Genomic DNA, 18506 nt, shown 5'->3' with positions numbered 1-18506 from the left:
GACTACTGATATAATTAGTATCAATTTTCCGTATGATGTTTCATTAACGAATGATGAATGTTGGGTGGAATGATGAATGTTTTTCTTGATTGTTGGGTGGTTGAAACCCTAATACTGAATTGGGATTATATTAATCCAAATACCGTGTGATCATATTATAAGTAGATTTTACGTAACCTTTATTTATTCAGTCCAAAATATGAACTCTTAATTAAGTAAGTATATAAAAAGTTTTTAAGGTCAAATTCATGACTTATTAGTCAAATTTCTTTGAATTTCCCATCCAAAATTGTTCACAAGATTTTGATGAGTGCCTCTGCTGAAGTGACCAAGTATGTGAGAATAGAGTGCCTCTGTTGATAGGTGTGTATCACAAACTTTATTTAATTTGTTTTCGTAACACTTTCAAGTTTCTGTTTGTTCAATGCATTACTAGGCATGATGGTTATGGCGTGTTGTTTCATATCTGCCCTTAGCAATATATTTTATATTCCAAAAGTGAAGTTTGATTGAGCTCAGCTGATCAAGGGAAATACTTGTATGGACTTTTCTGTTAATTCATCAACTTGCAGAGCCTTTTTGTTTTCTCTCGGTTTATAATATGATTATTTCTGAAAAAGATTAATCAGCTGCGTATGTAAAGCTAAACCTGCCTTTCTGTGTATAAAGAAAAATGCACCAATATCTGCCACATCACTAAATAATGAGAATATTAAGTGATACTTTCCATGAATTGAAAGATCTCTCGACTATCAAATTTTTACCGCTGGTGTGGTTTATATTTTGACAACATGAATATATAGATCAGTGAATCAGTGGTCATAAAAAGACCAGGAAAAAAGTGTCTCCGACCTACTCAAGATCAGATTGAGTATTGGCACTCGGCACGTAGTTTACGAAATAGACATTTATAGTTTGTGTTTATGTTAAGATATGAAACTCTGAAACAACACGAGATGAGTCATGACAATCATCATATAATACAACTACATTTGATCAATAACTTGTGTTGCCTCAAGTGTCAAAAGAGGCATGTTTTTTTTTTATCTCTACCTTCCTCATTTTTCCAAACTATGCTACATTATGCACAGAACATAACATGCAATTTTAAATATAAACTCGGGTCTCCCAAAAACGCAAAGCATAAACCCAAAACTTACTTTTCCCTTGATGATTATTTCCAGCTTCTGTTTCCAGACTAATCTTGATCACCAAACAATTAACCAATCAAATACAGCTTCAGGGAGATCCGAATTCAAAACCATCCGAGTACAAAAAATTCAGCAAAGTCAATGCTGATAAAAAAAAAAAAAAAAAAAAAAACCAGCTTGCTGTTAAAAAAAACTACCGAACGCAAAAGAAGAAAAAGAAAGACCTATCTTTCATGCGTTGTCAATGTCAACTTTGCCTTTATACACACTCATCAAAAGAGGCACTTCCTTCTCATACTTAGTCACAAACTTGGCCAAGAATGTCTTTTCCGTGTGCAGAATCAAGCTAGAAAGCTTGAAATCATCTTGCTCCGCCAATCCCTTCCTCGATAAAACTCTAACAACCGAACATCTCGGCCGTATTCTCTTCTTGAGGCTGTAACACAGAACCACGGGGATTCTCGCGATCTCTTTTGTCGGATGTCCCATCACATTCACCAGATAATCCATCACTTGATTGATCTTCTCCTCGGAACACATCATACAATTCGGGTGGTACTTAAATGCGCACAAAATGTCGGATTCAGACCAACCCCACTTCTCAAAAACCTTGAAATTCTCTCGCCATCTCTTCTCGTAGCACGGCATTGAAAATGTCCGCACCGCGTACATGAAGGCGTTTTTATGAGGATCAAAACCCATGTCCCTCACCTTGTCCACAACGTCAGTGAATTTTTTTGGCTTTGCGATCATAATTCCCGAAAAAATTACCAACGCGGAACCAATTTTCGAATCACTGAGCCCAAAACTTTTCAATAGCCTGATATTAGACAGCACATTGTCCCAATGTTTTCTGTATGAGACCCTCCGATGCTTCAGAACAGCAACCACTTGTTCATCGGATGCGCAGACCGTTTGAAGAAGGTCGAAATTCGGAACAATGTAATTCGTCAAGCTTCTTTCAAAAAGAGTAGCGTCTTTGGACAGAATTCCTGCCATGGTTTCCTTCGATATCCCTTTGGAGTAGAAAAACTCGAGCTTTGGCAAAAAATTCTTCGTGGGATTCGACAACAGGTATCTTGGGAACCTCCGAACAACATTCGAGATCTGGGAATTTGAGAACTCGTGGTCTCTGAGGAATGCGAGTACAGAATCGGGCGTTTCAGGGTTTCGGAGCCGTACCTTCTTGGAGGCGACGATGGCGGATTCAGGGGACAGCCCACAAGACTTGACTAAGTAAGAGACGGTAAAAGATTGAACCTTTTGGAGTCGGTCGTTCTCTGAACTGAGAAACCGAATGAGGGGTCTTGATTTCGATACAGAAACTCCATTAAGAGCTGCAGAGTTTCGGAGCCTTCTAAACAGAATAACACCAAACATCACTGAGCTTCAACGCTTGATGAACTGTGCTTCAGAGAGACTGAAGTGCTTCAACAGAGAAGAGAGATAGATTAGGAGTTGCCTAAGGGGCTAAAATGCAAATGATAGATAATGAATTAGAGCAAATTGAAAATGCCTTGATAAAAGACATCTTCTAGCAAAGCCAATTGAAAAATCTCGTAGTAAAAAAAAAATTGCATGATAAACTCAAAAGAAGAAAACAAAAAATGTTTACATTTGATAATTCGAGATCAAATCATTACGAGATCGATATTTACTAATATTGATTTTGAAATCACCAACACCGACCTTGATTTTGAAATCACTAACACTGATTTTGATTAAATTGTTGATATTATCTACATGTGTTTATTAAGGTTTTGTGTCTCATGGTTATTTTAAGATTCTTGTTATGGAAAATAGGTCTTTTGGAAATTTCCACTTACATGTATTAAAAAAAAAAAAAAAAACTTAAAATCAATACAATTTCAAAAGATTAAAATGTAGTATTTTTTAAATAAGGATTAAAATGTAAAATTTAGAAATAAAGAATAATGTATTGAAAACGGCCTACTTAAAACTTCTCCGAGGGTATGATTCACATGAGACTCGTGAGTTGGTTGTGGATCTTCGGGCGGTGGTGTGTTTGAAGAAATTGCTCGTGAGGAACTTCGACGAGAAGAGCTTCGATGATGAGATTCGGACTTTTTTTTTAAATTATAACTATATATTAAAAATATGTTTGAAAATTATATATGAAAAACACATATGAAAAACATATAATATAAATGAATATTTGAGAAGATTTTATGAGATTTTGAGTAGTAGAAGAGAGTATGAGAAGTTATGAATGAGGGTGATATTTATAGGAGAATGAAAAAGAGAGGTTAAAATTTAATAAAAAAAACTTTAATAAGCCAATGTCGCCTTCGGTTGGAAGTATGGAAGTCGTTTCTTCCGCTCGCCATTAACAACGGAAGGAATCCTTCCGCAGATAAGTCGTGATCGGAAGGAACCGGAATTCCGATGTCCTTCCAGTCCATATGCCCAGGTTTAGACTCCCAGATTTACTTGGGCGTTCATGATCAACGACATGAGGTTGATGGTTATTATAAGATTTCGATCTGCTATGAATATTATCCAATTTTGAATATATATATATATATATATATATATATATATATATATATATATATATATATATATATATATATATATAGCAAGTACACCATAATTATGAGATTCTCAATAGTTTTGGACCAAAATACAATAAATTTATTTTATCCAAAGTATTATTAATCATATTATGTGTTTACCAATCTAACCTCTCTCTCTCTCTCTCTCTCTCTCTCTCTCTCTATCTCGTGCAAGATTGATTTTTTTTTACTGCTGAATACTTACGACGTTCATTTTCGCTCCCATAGAACCGTTTGAAGTTTTTTTTTTATTTGAAGAATCTGAAGATTCTGGAATAAATTTTGAAGATTTATTGACATCTTTGTCAATAAATTTTCAGGATGTCAATAGACCAAAAATCTTTGAAGAAATTCCCATAATCTTTGAAGATTTATTGACATTCATGTCAATAATGTCAATAAATTGACATCCAAGGAAGAGGCGGAGAAGAACGCCAAGGCCGAGAAGACGAAGACGAAGAAGAAGAAGAAGAAGAAGAAGAAGAAGAAGAAGAAGAAGAAGAAGAAGAAGAAGAGAAGACCGGTGGCTCCACCGCCGAAGAAGAAGAAGAAAGAGTAGGAGAGGAAGGGTCAGGAGAGGATCGTGGTAGAGTTACCGGAGGAGCTGAGGGCGAGGCTAGAGGAGGCCGGGGGAGAAGGGTTCCGGATAGTGATGGACAAGTTGTTGATGAAGACGGACACGACAGATAACAACAACCGGTTGTCGCTCCCCTCAAAGTGGGTGGTGGAGAACGAGTGGGACGAGCTCCTGAGCCCAGGCGAGAAGGCGAGATGAGAGCATGAAGGACCTGGTGCTGACGAGGTGGATGATGGAAAACACGCCGGTGCTCAACTTCACCGACCACTGGAACACCATCTGCGTCTCTCACTCCCTCAAAGAAGCCCACTTTGTGCAGCTTTGGGGCTTCCATCTCCCTAACGATAACAACAAGCTCACTTTTCACAATCGTCAACCTCGGCTATTGCACCGCCCCTCTAATCTAATCTGCTGTCTAGATCCTTAACAGAATACCAACACTAAATTGGAATATAAGGTGATTTTTGGTACTACTTAGGCAATAAATAAATTAACCTAATATATATCCTATTATATGAAAATCAAACCGAAAAATCTAGTTTGTAAACAATTTTGATGGAATTTTTGTTTCCGTGAATAGTGTCGGAAAGAACGAAATTTCTAGTTTCCTCTGTTTCTTATATTAGGATTAGTATGGTTTTAATCCAAAAATATGTTCCAAGCGGGTCACGAAATTGAACAAAAATCTATTATGCACACACACTCTTTGGTTCATTAGAAAGAGAACTTGCCAAGCTCTCCATCGTTATCCTCATTAATGACATCATAATCATCACCATAGTCACTGAACGTGAAAATCTCGTTTTCCATGTCCTTGCTCAGCTTCTCCATGTTCTTCTTCTTCCGCTCTTCCTCCAATTGAATCTTCTCAGCTCGCCTTTTGTCTAGATCTACACTATAATTTTTTTTGGATAAATTACATAAATGCCCCTTGAACTTTTGACCATTTAACAACGTGGTCCTTATTTTTATTTTTCTTATAGCGTCACTCTTGAACTTTGACAATCTTACAAACTTAGTCCTTCCGTCTATTTTTCTCAACAATCCATCCATTTTTGCCCATGTGATTGGCATGTGACTATTTAAACAGAGACAAAATTGTAAAATAACAAAAAAATATTGATTTTATAATTATTTAATATTATTAAAAATTATTATTTATTATATAAAAAAATATATAAAAATAAAATAATTATGTAAAATATGAATTTTTAATAAAAATGAATTGTAAAAATGAATTATTATTTATTATTAATTTTCTATTATCGTGAATAAAAAGTATAATGGAAATGTATAAAAAAAAGTATTAAAAAAAGACAACAAACAAAATGAAAAATGAAAATTTTCAATTTTAATTTATTAATTTTAAATATAAAATAATTAAATAAAGGATATATAGGTAATTTTAAATATTCAAGTTGTAATATGTCGATTACACAAGTTAAAATAGACGGAATATAGAAAAAATTTGACGGAAGGAATAAGTTTGTAACAATATGAAAGTTTAAGGGCGACGCTGTAAGAAAAATAAAAATAGGGACCACGTTGTAAAATTGTCAAAAGTTCAGGGGGCATGCGTGTAATTTATCATTTTTTTTCAAAAAATAAAAATCATAACAAATCATCATTGACATACCTAGAAGTAAGGACACTCGAAAGAAGTGCTCGGAGGCTCAGACGGCGATGGACCAGGCTGGGGAGAGCGATCGATGGCAGAAAGGCGGTCAGAGTCGGAGTTGGTGGATGGAAGGGGTTCCACTGACGTTGAAGGACATGAGGGAGACGAGGGAAAGGACGAATACAATCTCGATTCCGCCGCTCAATCTCCGCCGGCACAACAATAGTAATTGTGAACTTTCATCGCCAACCTTCACTCATCGCCCTCCTCGTTGTCGACTCTTCAAGCTTCACCGGAGTTGAAACTTCATAGCCTTCATTTTCAAATTCCTCGCCGAAAGTTTCAGTGGAACTGAAACTCAACTGAAACTCCATCGCCACTTTGGCTCGTTCCAAGGATTCGCCGACCAGTACTTTATCCTCACCGTCGACGATTTCCGATGCTCATCTACGCCATTTCTGACTCAAAATCCCACCTCCAGTCCATCGCCACGCCCTCGCCGTCGACTTAGTGTCTGCCGCCTCGTGAATCCCTAATTTTTTTATAAGTTAGGTCGAACATGGAGAGAGAGAGAGAGAGAGAGGAAATACGGTGAAGTGAAGATGGGAACAAAGAAGAGAAGAGAGGGGAAATAAAGGAAAAAAAGGGCAAACTTGTATTTATGCATTTGGCCTACTTATATATTTGTCCAAATTATACTTTTCATGGCAAATGAGAAAAAAGTTATCAAAGGGTAATATATTAATCATTTTCTCTAATTTCTTTCGTTCAAAACTTTAGGAGAACTAATAATTCTTTTTGTATTTGTTCCTGGAATTATGAGGTATTTAAAACTAATGGGTCATATTATTATTATTATTATTTTTTTACAAATTTGGGCGAAAACCAGTGATATTATATAAAATTTCACAAGAACTATTACATAATAGAGATTTGTAACTAACTAGGCCACTTTAAACATGTGATTTTTGATCTAGCCTACGTTTGACAATTTTTAGGAATATAGCCAAATGGCTTATGTGGCAATAATTAAGATATGATTTGCCCTTATTTATTAATAAATTCGTCAGTTTTTCTCTTTTATTTGTTTTCAAATAATTTTTTTTGCATCAAAACTTCAAAAATTCGTATCTTTCTCATACGAACTGGAAATTGAGTGATTTCAGATCCTACATGATTTTTCGTCAAACACAATGGATCTATTTTTGAAGATCTCAGCGTCACGAATCCGTAGGATTTGGAATCACTCAATTTCGTGTTCATATGAGATAGATATGGTTTTTTGAAGTTGTTATGTAAAAAAAATGTAGGAAAAAAGTATGAGAAAGAAAATGACGAATGTGTTAATAAATAAGGGCAAATCAGACATTAATTATTAACACAAAAACATGTTGGCTATTTCCCTAAAAGTTGTGAAACGTAAGATAAAAACAAATTTCATAGTTTCATTTTGACTGTTTTGCTACACTAATTTATAACTAACTAGGCCACGTTGTGAAACGTAGGATAAAAACAAATTTCATAGTTTTATTTTGGCTGTTTTGCTACACTAATTTGTAACTAACTAGACCACATGTTTGATCCCTTGACAATTTTTAACCAACATATTATTAGGGTAAGAAAAAATAATAAATAAAATTTAGGGGGACATTTCTTAAATGCTGACGTTGAGAGGTAAAAACCTAAAACTAAAGGGATGAAGCACTGAAAATAAAATAGATCAATGCTAAAGAACTTCCTTTTTGCTCGCTAATCGTCTTTCGCTCTTCTCGTCGGAGTTCGGACTTGGGACTCTTTCTCCTCTGCCGATTTGAAGCGTACGAAATAAGGAATCAGTTATGTTTGCAGTTATGCTGTGCAGAAGGCTCCGAATCTCCGAAGCCCTTCTCGGAGTTTCTGTATCGAAATCAAGACCCCTCGTTCGGTTTCTCAGTTCAGAGAACGACCCACTCCAAAAGGCTCAATCTTTTACCGTCTCTTACTTAGTGAACTCGTGTGGCTTGTCACCTGAATCCGCCATTGTCGCTTCCAAGAAGGTACGCCTCCGAAACACCGAAACGCCTGATTCTGTACTCGCATTCCTCAGAGACCAAGAGCTCTCGAATGCTCAGATTTCGAATGTTGTTATGAAGTACCCACACTATCTTTTATCGGATCCCTCGACATTTTTGCCCAAGCTCGAGTTCTTCTACTCCAAAGGGGTTTCCAAGAAGACTATGGCGAAATATCTATCTAAAGATGCTTCTTTTTTGCAAAGAAGCTTGACTAATTTCATCGTTCCAACTGTTGACCTCCTCAAGAATATTTCCGCAACCGAGGAACAAGTGCTCGGTATTATGAGGCTTTGGTTATCACTGAAAAATCATAGGGAAAATGTGGTATCCAATATCAAGCTATTAAAAGGTTTAGGGATCACGGATTCGAGATTGGGTTATGTGTTCTTGAATTTTCCGAATGTTATGATCGTGAGGCCAGAAAGATTTGCTGAAGTTGTGAACAAGGTCAGGAAAATGGGTTTCGATCCAGACAAGGCCATTTTCTTGAACGCGGTGCGGACGTTTTCTTCGGAGGCTTACGAGAAGAGATGGAGAGAGAATTTCAAGGTTTACGAGAAGTGGGGTTGGTCGGAATCCGATATTTTGGACGCGTTCAAGTATTTCCCGAGTTGTATGGCTATTTCCGAAGAGAAGATCGATAAAGTGATGGATTATCTGGTGAATGTGATGGGAGAAGCGACGATGGAGATCGCGAGATATCCTGTGGTTTTGAGTTACTGCCTCGAGAAGAGAATAAAGCCGAGGTGTTCGGTTATTAGAGTTCTGGTGAGGAAGGGATTGGTAGAGCACGGTCATTTCAAAGTTCGTAGCATATTGCCGTATGGGGAGAAGAATTTCTTGGCCAAGTATGTGACCAAGTACGAGAAGGAAGTGCCTCTTTTGATGAGTGTGTATCAGGGCAAAGTTGACATCAACGACGCTTAGATCCCTTTGCAAGATTTTCATTTTTTTTATGACAGTTGATTAGTTGCTGGTTTGATTTGGGATCTAACTCCAAGAGGTTGTTGGGTATTTTATTTTTATTTTTATTTTTAGTATTCACTTTTAAGATTACACTAGAGCTTCCAAGTACTAGGCAGGAAAGGTTATGGCGTGTTGGTTTCATTATGAGAATCTGAAAGTGGATCAATATGTAATAATATAACATATTTTCCTCCTGCCGATTTTAATCCCACGATCAAAATTAGATTTTGTACCAGATTCATATTTTGAGCACACTGCAAAAGATTACATAGAGTTCGTATCTTTTATCATATCTTCCAGGTTGAGGATGCCATCGCTGTGGATTTCGGTTTATTTGTCGGTGATTGCCACAGTTCGTATAAATTTCGCTCTTTCATAAATCGTATGATAGAAATCGAACACGTAAAACTTTGTCATGTCATAGTTTGAATCATTGTACGGCAATTCTGCTTTGAGGCAACTGCTCGGAGAAGATATTCTTGGCCTAAGTATGTTGCCGAGTTTAAGAAGAATGTGCCTCAGCTGATCAAGGCAAAGTTGATATCAACAACGCTTAGATGCTTTGCTTCTTTTCTTTTCAAAATTTGATTAGTTCCAGAGTTTGTGTCTTCAAGAGGTTGTTAGGTTACATTAGAGGCAGAGCTTCCAAGCTTGTATGCGTAGGAGATTATTGGTGAGGCCTGGCTTGATCATCTTGATCGAACCAGGATAAGACCGTGTCTTGTAATCATCTGTTTAGTTCTTTCAAGGTCTTGTTTACGTACAACACAAGAAACTGTTCTTGTAGACCTGGTTTACATTATAACAGCGAGAATATCATAATTGTTTATATGCCACTTTAAACTATGTCATAAGGAATAGGCACTGAATTTGCTAATTGCAAGTTTAGGTCATACTGGTTCTCACAATGAAGCTCGCAGCAGAAAATACGAAGTTACGACGTACGGAAAAGAAAAATGTTGAAGAAATCATCTAAAAGCATAATTTAGGTTCGTAATGACTCGTGAGCTTGTCTAAAAGCCATCTTATTAATGGCTCAGAAATCACACGTTTCTCTTATCTGTGAATTGTATTTTATTTTGTAAGGTTATGTTTGCCAATCTGTGTTCATGATCATTTTGAGGGCTCAGTCAACGTAAAGGTTTTCAACGAAATACCTCCATAGCATTTAGTGATCTCAATATGATTAATTATAGATAATGACATCAAAAGTATTTCAATACTAAATGCTCTAGAGTAGAAAGCCTCAAGGGTTTTTTTTTTTTTTTTTTTTTTTTCATTTACCCACTACCGCAACTCTTTCACTCAAGGCTAGGATCAATTCTCACAGATTTTTCTAGTCTTAAAGAAATGGCCCGAACCTGATTTTCTTAGGCATATATTTATTTTGATTTATTTTCTTAATCCCACATTTTATTAAGAATAAGCACAACTAATATAATAATATTAAGCTTTATCATCTCAATTTTTTTATTTTATAAAATATCATCTCTATCCAAAGGTGAATTTTCGGTTAACTTCGGTTAATTGTTAGCTGAAATAAACGGTTATAGGTTAACTGTTAACCTAAAAAAAATCTAATTCAATTAATTGAAATTAACCGATTTAACCAATCAAACAAACGTTCAAGTATAAATGTTTGCCTACATCTATTGAAAGGCTTTCTATTGTCTTATCAAAAGAAAAAAAAGAAAGGCTTTATAATATTATAAAAATGAAAAGGGAAACGGTATGTGAGACTGTGAGTGGTAGACTTATTGGCACTGCATTGAAAAGGGAGACAATGTCACTGTTGTAACATTGAAAAGAAAAATTGGTAAAAACAAATAAAAATGGCTAGAAAGGAAAGCATTGAAATTGGACGGTTAACCTAAGTTAACTGAAATCTTACTCGGTTAAAATTAACCTGACGGTTAATTTTAACCGAAATTTCAGTTAAAATTAATTGTACAATTAATTTTATCCGGATAATTTCAATTAAAAAATAAATCAAAATAAAAACATTAACCGAATTTTCTGCTTTATCTCTATCTAGTAATATTAAGTTAGCAAAAAAAGAGGTTAGCTTTCAAATTCAAATGAAAAGTATGAATGTCAGCAATTTAATTAAAAATCAACGTATATGAATAAATACATTTTTAATTAGGCACTCTAAAAAATTAGCCAAATTAAAACATTGAAATCTCACAAGTCCCATAGGCTGCAGAAAATGTATGTCCCCTTAGAATTTATCCTAAAATAATGTAATATTGATCAATAATTTCACACGCGCTTGCACTGCTAATATATTTTGTAACCTTCACTAATATTCACTACTACAAATACTGTTTTCCGGTGCGGAAGACATTCGGGTGCGACTTTTCGCACCCAAAATTCGCACCAAATAAGGCTTTCAGGTGCGACTTTTAGCACCCAAAACTCAAACAAGCATATGAAAAATTTCGCTGATTTTTTTAACTTTGGGTGCGAAAAAGTCTATCAAAACTATTAGGTGCGACATAGTCGCACCCATAGACTGAAAACATTTTAGCGGCCAACTTTTCCCCTCTTTTTGGTTAAAATATCATTCGGTGCAGAAATCCGCACCCAAAGGTGTCATTGGGTGCGGCTTTTCGCACCCAAAAGTGTCATTGGGTGCGAAAAGTCGCACCCAAATGTCCAAATTTTTTCGCTGTCAAATTTTCCCCCTCTTTTTACATCATTGGGTGCGACAAAGTCGCACCCAAAAGTATTGACACAGGTCTTTGGGTGCCACAAAGTCGCACCCAACAATGTCATTTGTCGCACCCAAATTCAAAGTTTTATATAAATCAAATTTTTGCTCGGTTTTCATTCTATCCGAGCCAAAACATTTCATTTCGCCTCTCTCTCTCTCCGATTTCTCTCCTACAAATTCTCCGACCACCACCTCACTCCGAGCTCCGTCGCCGCCACCACTCCGAGCTCCGTCGCCGCCACCACTCCGAGCTCCGTCGCCGCCACCACTCCGAGCTCCGTCGTCGTGATCTCTCTCCGGCTAGGTAATCCCTCCCTCTCACTCTTAGATTCTCATCCTCACTTTGTCTCTCCCCCTTCTCTCTAACACACACACACTCTCTCTCTCTCAGCCTCCGACCAGCCCCTCCGACCAACCCCTCCGCTGCAGCCCCTCCGACCAGCCCCTTCGACCAGTCCCGAGCCTCCGACCAGCCCCTCCGCCCCCAATTTTTATTCTGGATTCTAGGGTTTGATTTGGGGGTTTTTTAGTGATTGTTGGTGATTTGGAGTGTTCTCAGATTGAAATTATGCTCAAAATTGTGTTTACAATGGATCGTTGGTTTTGATTTTGGGTTTGACCGTGTGTGTGGGGTGAGTGTGTGTATATATGTGTGTGTGCGACTTTCGGGTTTGTTCTTATCTGCGGCGAGGAACGGCGACGGAGATAAGAACAAACCTGAAGGCCGCCATTTTTTTTTTTAATTTTTGGTGATTTTTTAGGTGCGGTTTTAGGTGCGGAAAATCGCAAATAAATGTCGCACCCGAAAGTCAAGAGTTTTGGGTGCGACTTTTCGCACCTAAGACTTTTAGGTGCGGACTTTCGGGTGCGGAAAAGTCGCACCCAAAGATATCTTTGGGTGCGAAAATTGACTTTTGGGTGCGAAAAAAGTCGCACCCAAAGGTCTTTTTTGTACTAGTGATTGCCACTTCTCATATATATATATATATATATATATATATATATATATATATATATATATAGCCACTGTTTCATGAGCTTTAGTCAAATAGTCATTTGCCGACGTGGCAAAATTTTTAGCATGTAAAAAATTCGATTTTGACCCTACTAAAAAAATGCCTATTTTAATTTGGTAATTTTCATAAATAAAAAAAATTCTCAAATAATATGTAATTGATTCACTACAACAAATTTAAATTTCTGAAGAAAAAAAAATATTGAAGAAGTAAAAACGATGAACATAAAAAAAAACATAGAAAAAAACTAACTTTATGTCGAAGATGAACACAACTGTATATTAACAATAATTAACTATTATTTACACAAATTTACAGTAACTAATTATATAAAATTCAGCTGTAAAAAAGTTGGAAAAACGTGGAACACAATATGGAAAAACGAAAAATTGAGAGAGAGAAATAAAGATTTGATTAGAATGAGAGAGAAACAAAAATGGAATATGGTTAAATGAAAAAAAAAAAGAGTGATAGAAGAGATAACGAAATTTGTTGTAACTATCCAAATTTGTCATTCTTATTGCGGGAATAGCCCAAGTTTCATTTTATTAAGCAAATAACCCATATATTCGGCTCAGACCATAATGCCATCACTTCCTTCGCGAATAGGTTAATTTAAGTAACGTACTGGAGTGAGTTAGGTTAAATAATTAACTTATTGGTTGAATATTAGCTTAAGTTCTGATTTTTTTGTGAGTAAAGTTAATTTACTAAATAATTGAATTAGGAATTAGGTTAATTAATTGAATGCTTTGAATATCAATTGACTTAAGTTCTTATTTTTGTAAATTTTTGTGGATTTCGAATGATTCACGAATCAGTTAATTAATTAACCTAACTCACTCGAGTACGTTAATTAAATTAACCTATTCGCGAATTTACAATGAATTAACAAAATCAGATATTTTTCTTTCTCTTCTTCTTTTTCTGCGGCGAGAATTCGTCGATGCCTCCGTCGAACCGGTTGGACTCGAGGCGGAGAGTCAGCAGTCTCGGGAGACGAGCGATCTCGATCGCCGGAATCTCGCCGGTGAAACGGTTAAGCGAGAAATTCAGTCTTTGGACTCGCCGGAGCTTCGAGATCCCGGAGCAGAAGGGCGTGGCGGCGACGGATGTGGTGGAGGAGTCGTCGTAGGAGAGGTTTAGGGCGGCGGTGAGAGGGAAGGAGTTAGGGTCAAGGGAGGTTGTAGATGATAGGGATAGTTTAGGTAGTCTATTAAAGTTTGGCTATTTACTTAATAAAATAAAGAATTAATGACATTTTTGCCCCCTCAACTATGTCACCATTAACGAGTTGCACCCTGAACAAAAAAAGCTGCAATATAACTCCTTCATGAAAGACATCGTTTGACCTTTAGTCCTTCCGTGACTTATGTCGTCAAAATAGATGACATTTTAACATATGCCCATAACATGTTGACTCAAATAAGGGTATTAAGGTAAATTTGTATCAAAATGTTAAAAAAATTAAAAAAAAAAATCCTATCTCTCTCGAAACAGACTTAATATAATGCATATACATAGACACACAAAAACACAAATCAACATATATAAAGTACAGACACACATACACAATATAATAATTTTTTTAAAAAAGTAAATAAAAATGACAACAAAAGAAAAACAAAAAAATAACATCCATTATATCCTTTTCCGTTAATATCTGATAGAGTTTGTGTTCCATTAAAGATACAATGGATGGTGTGTGAAATCTGGGTATTTACAAATTGAATTAAAGCGGAGACGCCACAAGTGAAGTCGTCTGTGAAATAATTTCCAGTGGTCGGGTAATCGGAATAACTGGAGGCAGTGGTGAGGCAATAATTTCTAGGGGAGGAGCGAGAGTCACCAACGGAAGCGTTGCGAAACTCAAATCGGGCGGCAGATGAATGAGTTTGTCAAATCATGCTTTTACCTCCGGCGACCAACGCGAGTCCCAAAGAATTTCTTCTCCAGACTTGCACTCGTCCGCTTCAATTCGGCTCAGCACCTCCTGTCGCCGTCAAGCGAAAGACAAGCCGCAGAAGCTGCGGCGGTGCGACCAACGGCTTCGTAATGAAACACAATGAAAAAGCAACAGATTTTATTTTTTTTCTTTTTCTTCTTAGATCAGGTCAGAGAATTCAATTCGAAATAAAAACAGAGAGGAACGATTTTCCTTTGCACGTGTCAAACAAAAATAGATTTATACTTCTCAGTCGTCTCAAGATACTCGTTGGTGCAATGGAGACACGACATTCGAGGCCGATATTTCTCTCTTCACGCCGTAGCAGAATTTCGCTACCGTCTTAAAAGTCTCGGAGCCACCGGGATAATAAAAAAGAACTTGACTTGAACCTCTTCGATTTCGTCTGCGCCTCCGTGTTCTTCATCTTCTCCGGCAGCAACAGTAAGGTTTTGGTCTCCTGCTGAAATGGGATTCTAGGTTTTGGATTGGGATGGAGAAAGGACGGCCATTGAGATTTGGTTTTTGATTTTGATTCTTGCTATATTTTATAAAATAAATATAAATTTAATTAATGATTTATACTTGAGGGTATTTAAATAATTTCCCTTATTTGAAACAACTGGTGATAGGCACGTGCTCATATTCTGTCAATTTTGACGAAAAAAGTCACGGAAGGACTAAAGATCAAAAGATGTCTTTCATGAAGGAGTGATATTGCAGTTTTTTTTTTTTCAGAGTGCAACTTGTTAACGGTGACATAGTTGAGGGGGCAAAAATGTCATTAATTCTAAAATAAAACATGAGCTAGTTCATTAATATTGTTAAGCCAATTTGGCTATTCTTGAAAATGAGAATTAAATTGAACTCTTTTTTTAAAAAATAAAATATAATTAATAATGGGACTAAAACAGATGACACGTCAACATTTGACTACTTATTTAACATTTTATATATTATGGTTCGATTGAAATTTTCGCGAAGTGGTCTAGTTCATGACGAAACTCATCAAATAATATTAAGTTAGCCAAAAACAGGTTAGCTTTCAAATGAAAAGTATGAATGTCAGCAATTTTATTAAAAATCAACGGATATGAATAAATACATTTTTCATTGAATCAGTTTGACTGTTTGACCTCATTTTTAAGAAAACAAAACAAAAACTGGCGTGGCATCATTACCTAAATCTATCCTGCGCTCACAATCACAAAGCAAGATAGATTCTGAAAGACATGGAAAGATAAAAAATAAAAAATAAAAAATAAAAAAAAAGAGCGTGGAATTTCTCTATTTCCACTCTTAAGTCTAAAGCAACCGCGATGAAAGCTCTCTTGGTCTCTAACAACAATCCTCCATTGACGGCCTTTCTCAGCCGCAATGCCACGTCAGCGCGTCGCTCCACGGTTTCCCTGATTCCAGCCCCTCTCTCGTCCCCGCGATTTAGGTCTCCGAACAGAACCCGAAATCGTCTAAATTCTCGGCCTCAATCTCAGTCAAACGACGAAGACGAAACGAACTCCATAGTCGAAGATCTCAGAGTCCCACAACACTGGTCCCAATCTTCCAAGGCTGTGGAGGTATGAGGTTTTTCAAGGGGAAAATTCCGATATTTATTACTGTTTATTTTATTTTATTTTATTTTATTTGTGTCAGGTAATATTGATGTTAGATTGAATTTGATGTTTTATGGACCTCCATTATCAGCAAATTAAAAAACAGAACTCACTTTCTACTTACAAGTATGGATTACATCTCTTATCCCAATCTATTTAGACTGCATTTGGTATAGTGAAAAAAGAAGGATAAATTTTAAATCAAAATCTGAGAATTTAGTTCAAAACACGTGTAAAAGGATTTGTACATTTCTGAGATGTTGCAAGAAAAAAAAAACATTTTTCACCAATCTTACTTTGATCTATTCAAATTAATTCATTATACCGTACGGGTTCAGTTGTGTTAGCAAAGTTAATACAACTGCAATATTTGATGTACTTAAGAGCATCTTTAATGGTTTCTTGCTTAACAATTGTAGGGATTTGCTTGTAAATATAAAAAATGTTTAGCTAGTTGCTTAACCATTGTTTTGCATATTGGCTATTGATTTAGCTAAGCAAATCTAAGCAAATTGGCTCTATTAAGCTAGTTGCTTAACTATTTAGCTCTAGAAAAATCTATGTGGCAAATAGAGCTAATACATTTAGCTAAACCATTAAACGGACTTGTGGTTTCATTACAAGACTGCTAAAATGTTTGTACCATTTTTTTTTCCTCATGAACTATAAATTCATCGAATTTCACTATTTTAGTGTTCACTCTCAGGAGTCTGAGTGGCTGAGAGTGAACACTACATCCATTTGACGTACTTACACCTTAATGTCACATAATGGAGAATAATTAAAAAGACTACTATAAATTCATATTATTTCACTGAATTTAGTGTCGGCTCTCAGGAGTCGGAGTGGCTGAGAGTGAGGCTGCATAAATGGTTGGACGACGAGTACTGCCCCGAACCCACAAACGTGGATATAAGCAGAGTTGCGGCCCAATCGTACCTCCAAAGCTTGACAGAGAAACAGAGTGATCTCGGCGAGATCTTGCTCAAGATGGCCCGAGATTTGGAGTCAATTTCGTATCAAGAGAGCTTTCATGGCGCGTTCTCGTCTGCCAATGCGGCGATAAACTTGATCGCTGAGCGAATAGATCAGCTTCGGTAAAAAAAAAAAAAAAAAAAAAAAAATTATAGTTGAATGAATCTATTAGCCACTTTATGTTGTTTACCCCTTTAACTCTAAAGGTACCAGCCCAAAGAGACCTTTGCCAGTTTACAATTTGTTATTTTATTTAATTAGTTATTATGTTATTTATAATTTTGTCGGCCTTGGATGTTTAACTTATCTTAGGTCTCTAAATTCTTAAGATAGCGATCAGAATTCCAATTTCTAACAATTTTTTTTTTAAAAACCTGTTTTTTTACAAATTATCTGAAATAATAAAGTGCCTTTAGGTTCAAAAATCTTGATGCTAAGGCGAATCATAGATCGTTTTTTTTTTTAATTATTCTTATACGAATATATTGTATCCAAACCAGGGTTGTAAATACCGCATATTCCACGTACTGCAACTGCAAGCCCTCGGTAGAGATTCGAGTATATTCCGCAAATATCTTCACTTTTTGGTAAGTTTCGCACTGCAATTATTTTAGCAAATATTGCACGCACCGCAATTATTTTACAATTATTTTAGTAAATACCGCATATTCCGCGTACTGCAAGCCCACAGTAGAGGTTCGAGTATATTCCGCAAATGTCCACTTTTTTTTGTAAGTTTCGCACACTGCAATTATTTTAGCAAATATTGCACACACCGCAATTATTTTAGTAAATACGGCATATTCCTCGTACTGCAAGCCCACAGTAGAGGTTCGAGTATATTCCGCAAATGTCTTAACTTTTTTGTAATTAGTTTCGCACACTGCAATTATTTTAGCAAATATTGCACACACCGCAATTATTTTAGTAAATACCGCATGTATCATATATAAATTAATTTATTTATCTATGTAATACCTCGCGGTAAACCTTTGACACTTACCACGGTACTACAAAGGGTAAGTGGTAGACCAGTAAAAATTGAAATCGCGGTACAATAAAGCTAAGTGGTATTTTAATCCTTGATCCAAACTAAAGTTGTAAATAAACCAAAACTGATCAATCGAGCGAAATTGAAAATTTGATGCTGCATCAACAACAAGATTTTTCTGTTAAGTTAAATCAAAACGATTTAAAATAAACATATTTCTTAGATTGCAGTAGTTGCATGGTACGTCAGATGGTAAGATCGATCACGTGTGTTCAATTAGGGGTTTTGCTCGATCCAACACGCGCAGG

At 36.2% G+C, this 18506-nt stretch overlaps 3 protein-coding genes across 3 annotated transcripts; 2 read left to right on the top strand and 1 right to left on the bottom strand.

Annotated features, from left to right (window-relative positions):
• Positions 1-1017: 1017 nt before the first annotated feature.
• LOC149388857 (transcription termination factor MTERF8, chloroplastic-like) lies at positions 1018-2608 on the bottom strand. Its single transcript, XM_089624519.1, has one exon. It carries the CDS (start codon positions 2529-2531, stop codon positions 1383-1385), a length of 1149 nt encoding a protein of 382 aa, XP_089480645.1. The 5' UTR covers positions 2532-2608; the 3' UTR covers positions 1018-1382.
• A 5019-nt stretch (positions 2609-7627) lies between these two features.
• Positions 7628-9170, top strand: LOC149388856 (uncharacterized). The gene has a single exon (XM_089624520.1). It carries the CDS (start codon positions 7761-7763, stop codon positions 8901-8903), a length of 1143 nt encoding a protein of 380 aa, XP_089480646.1. The 5' UTR covers positions 7628-7760; the 3' UTR covers positions 8904-9170.
• A 6661-nt stretch (positions 9171-15831) lies between these two features.
• On the top strand, positions 15832-17486 carry LOC149388855 (plant/protein). The gene is made up of 2 exons (XM_089624521.1): positions 15832-16196; positions 17070-17486. The coding sequence occupies exons 1-2, from the start codon at positions 15939-15941 to the stop codon at positions 17331-17333; spliced, it is 522 nt and encodes a 173-aa protein (XP_089480647.1). The 5' UTR covers positions 15832-15938; the 3' UTR covers positions 17334-17486.
• The last annotated feature ends 1020 nt before the right edge of the window (positions 17487-18506 follow it).

The sequence above is a fragment of the Urtica dioica genome, chromosome 8, assembly GCF_054948205.1.
Source record: "Urtica dioica subsp. dioica isolate 48M chromosome 8, U.dioica_male_clone48M_v1_H2, whole genome shotgun sequence".
NCBI lineage: Eukaryota > Viridiplantae > Streptophyta > Magnoliopsida > Rosales > Urticaceae > Urtica > Urtica dioica.
The sequence above is the reverse complement of the archived record's forward strand: the minus strand, read 5'-3'. Positions and strand labels throughout refer to the sequence as shown.

Coding starts and splice junctions, on each gene's coding strand:
- LOC149388857 (XM_089624519.1), bottom strand. CDS start 2,531: ATGTTTGGTGTTATTCTGTTTAGAAGGCTCCGAAACTCTGCAGCTCTT.
- LOC149388856 (XM_089624520.1), top strand. CDS start 7,761: ATGTTTGCAGTTATGCTGTGCAGAAGGCTCCGAATCTCCGAAGCCCTT.
- LOC149388855 (XM_089624521.1), top strand. CDS start 15,939: ATGAAAGCTCTCTTGGTCTCTAACAACAATCCTCCATTGACGGCCTTT. Junction 16,197..17,069: donor AATCTTCCAAGGCTGTGGAG/GTATGAGGTTTT, acceptor GTCGGCTCTCAG/GAGTCGGAGTGGCTGAGAGT.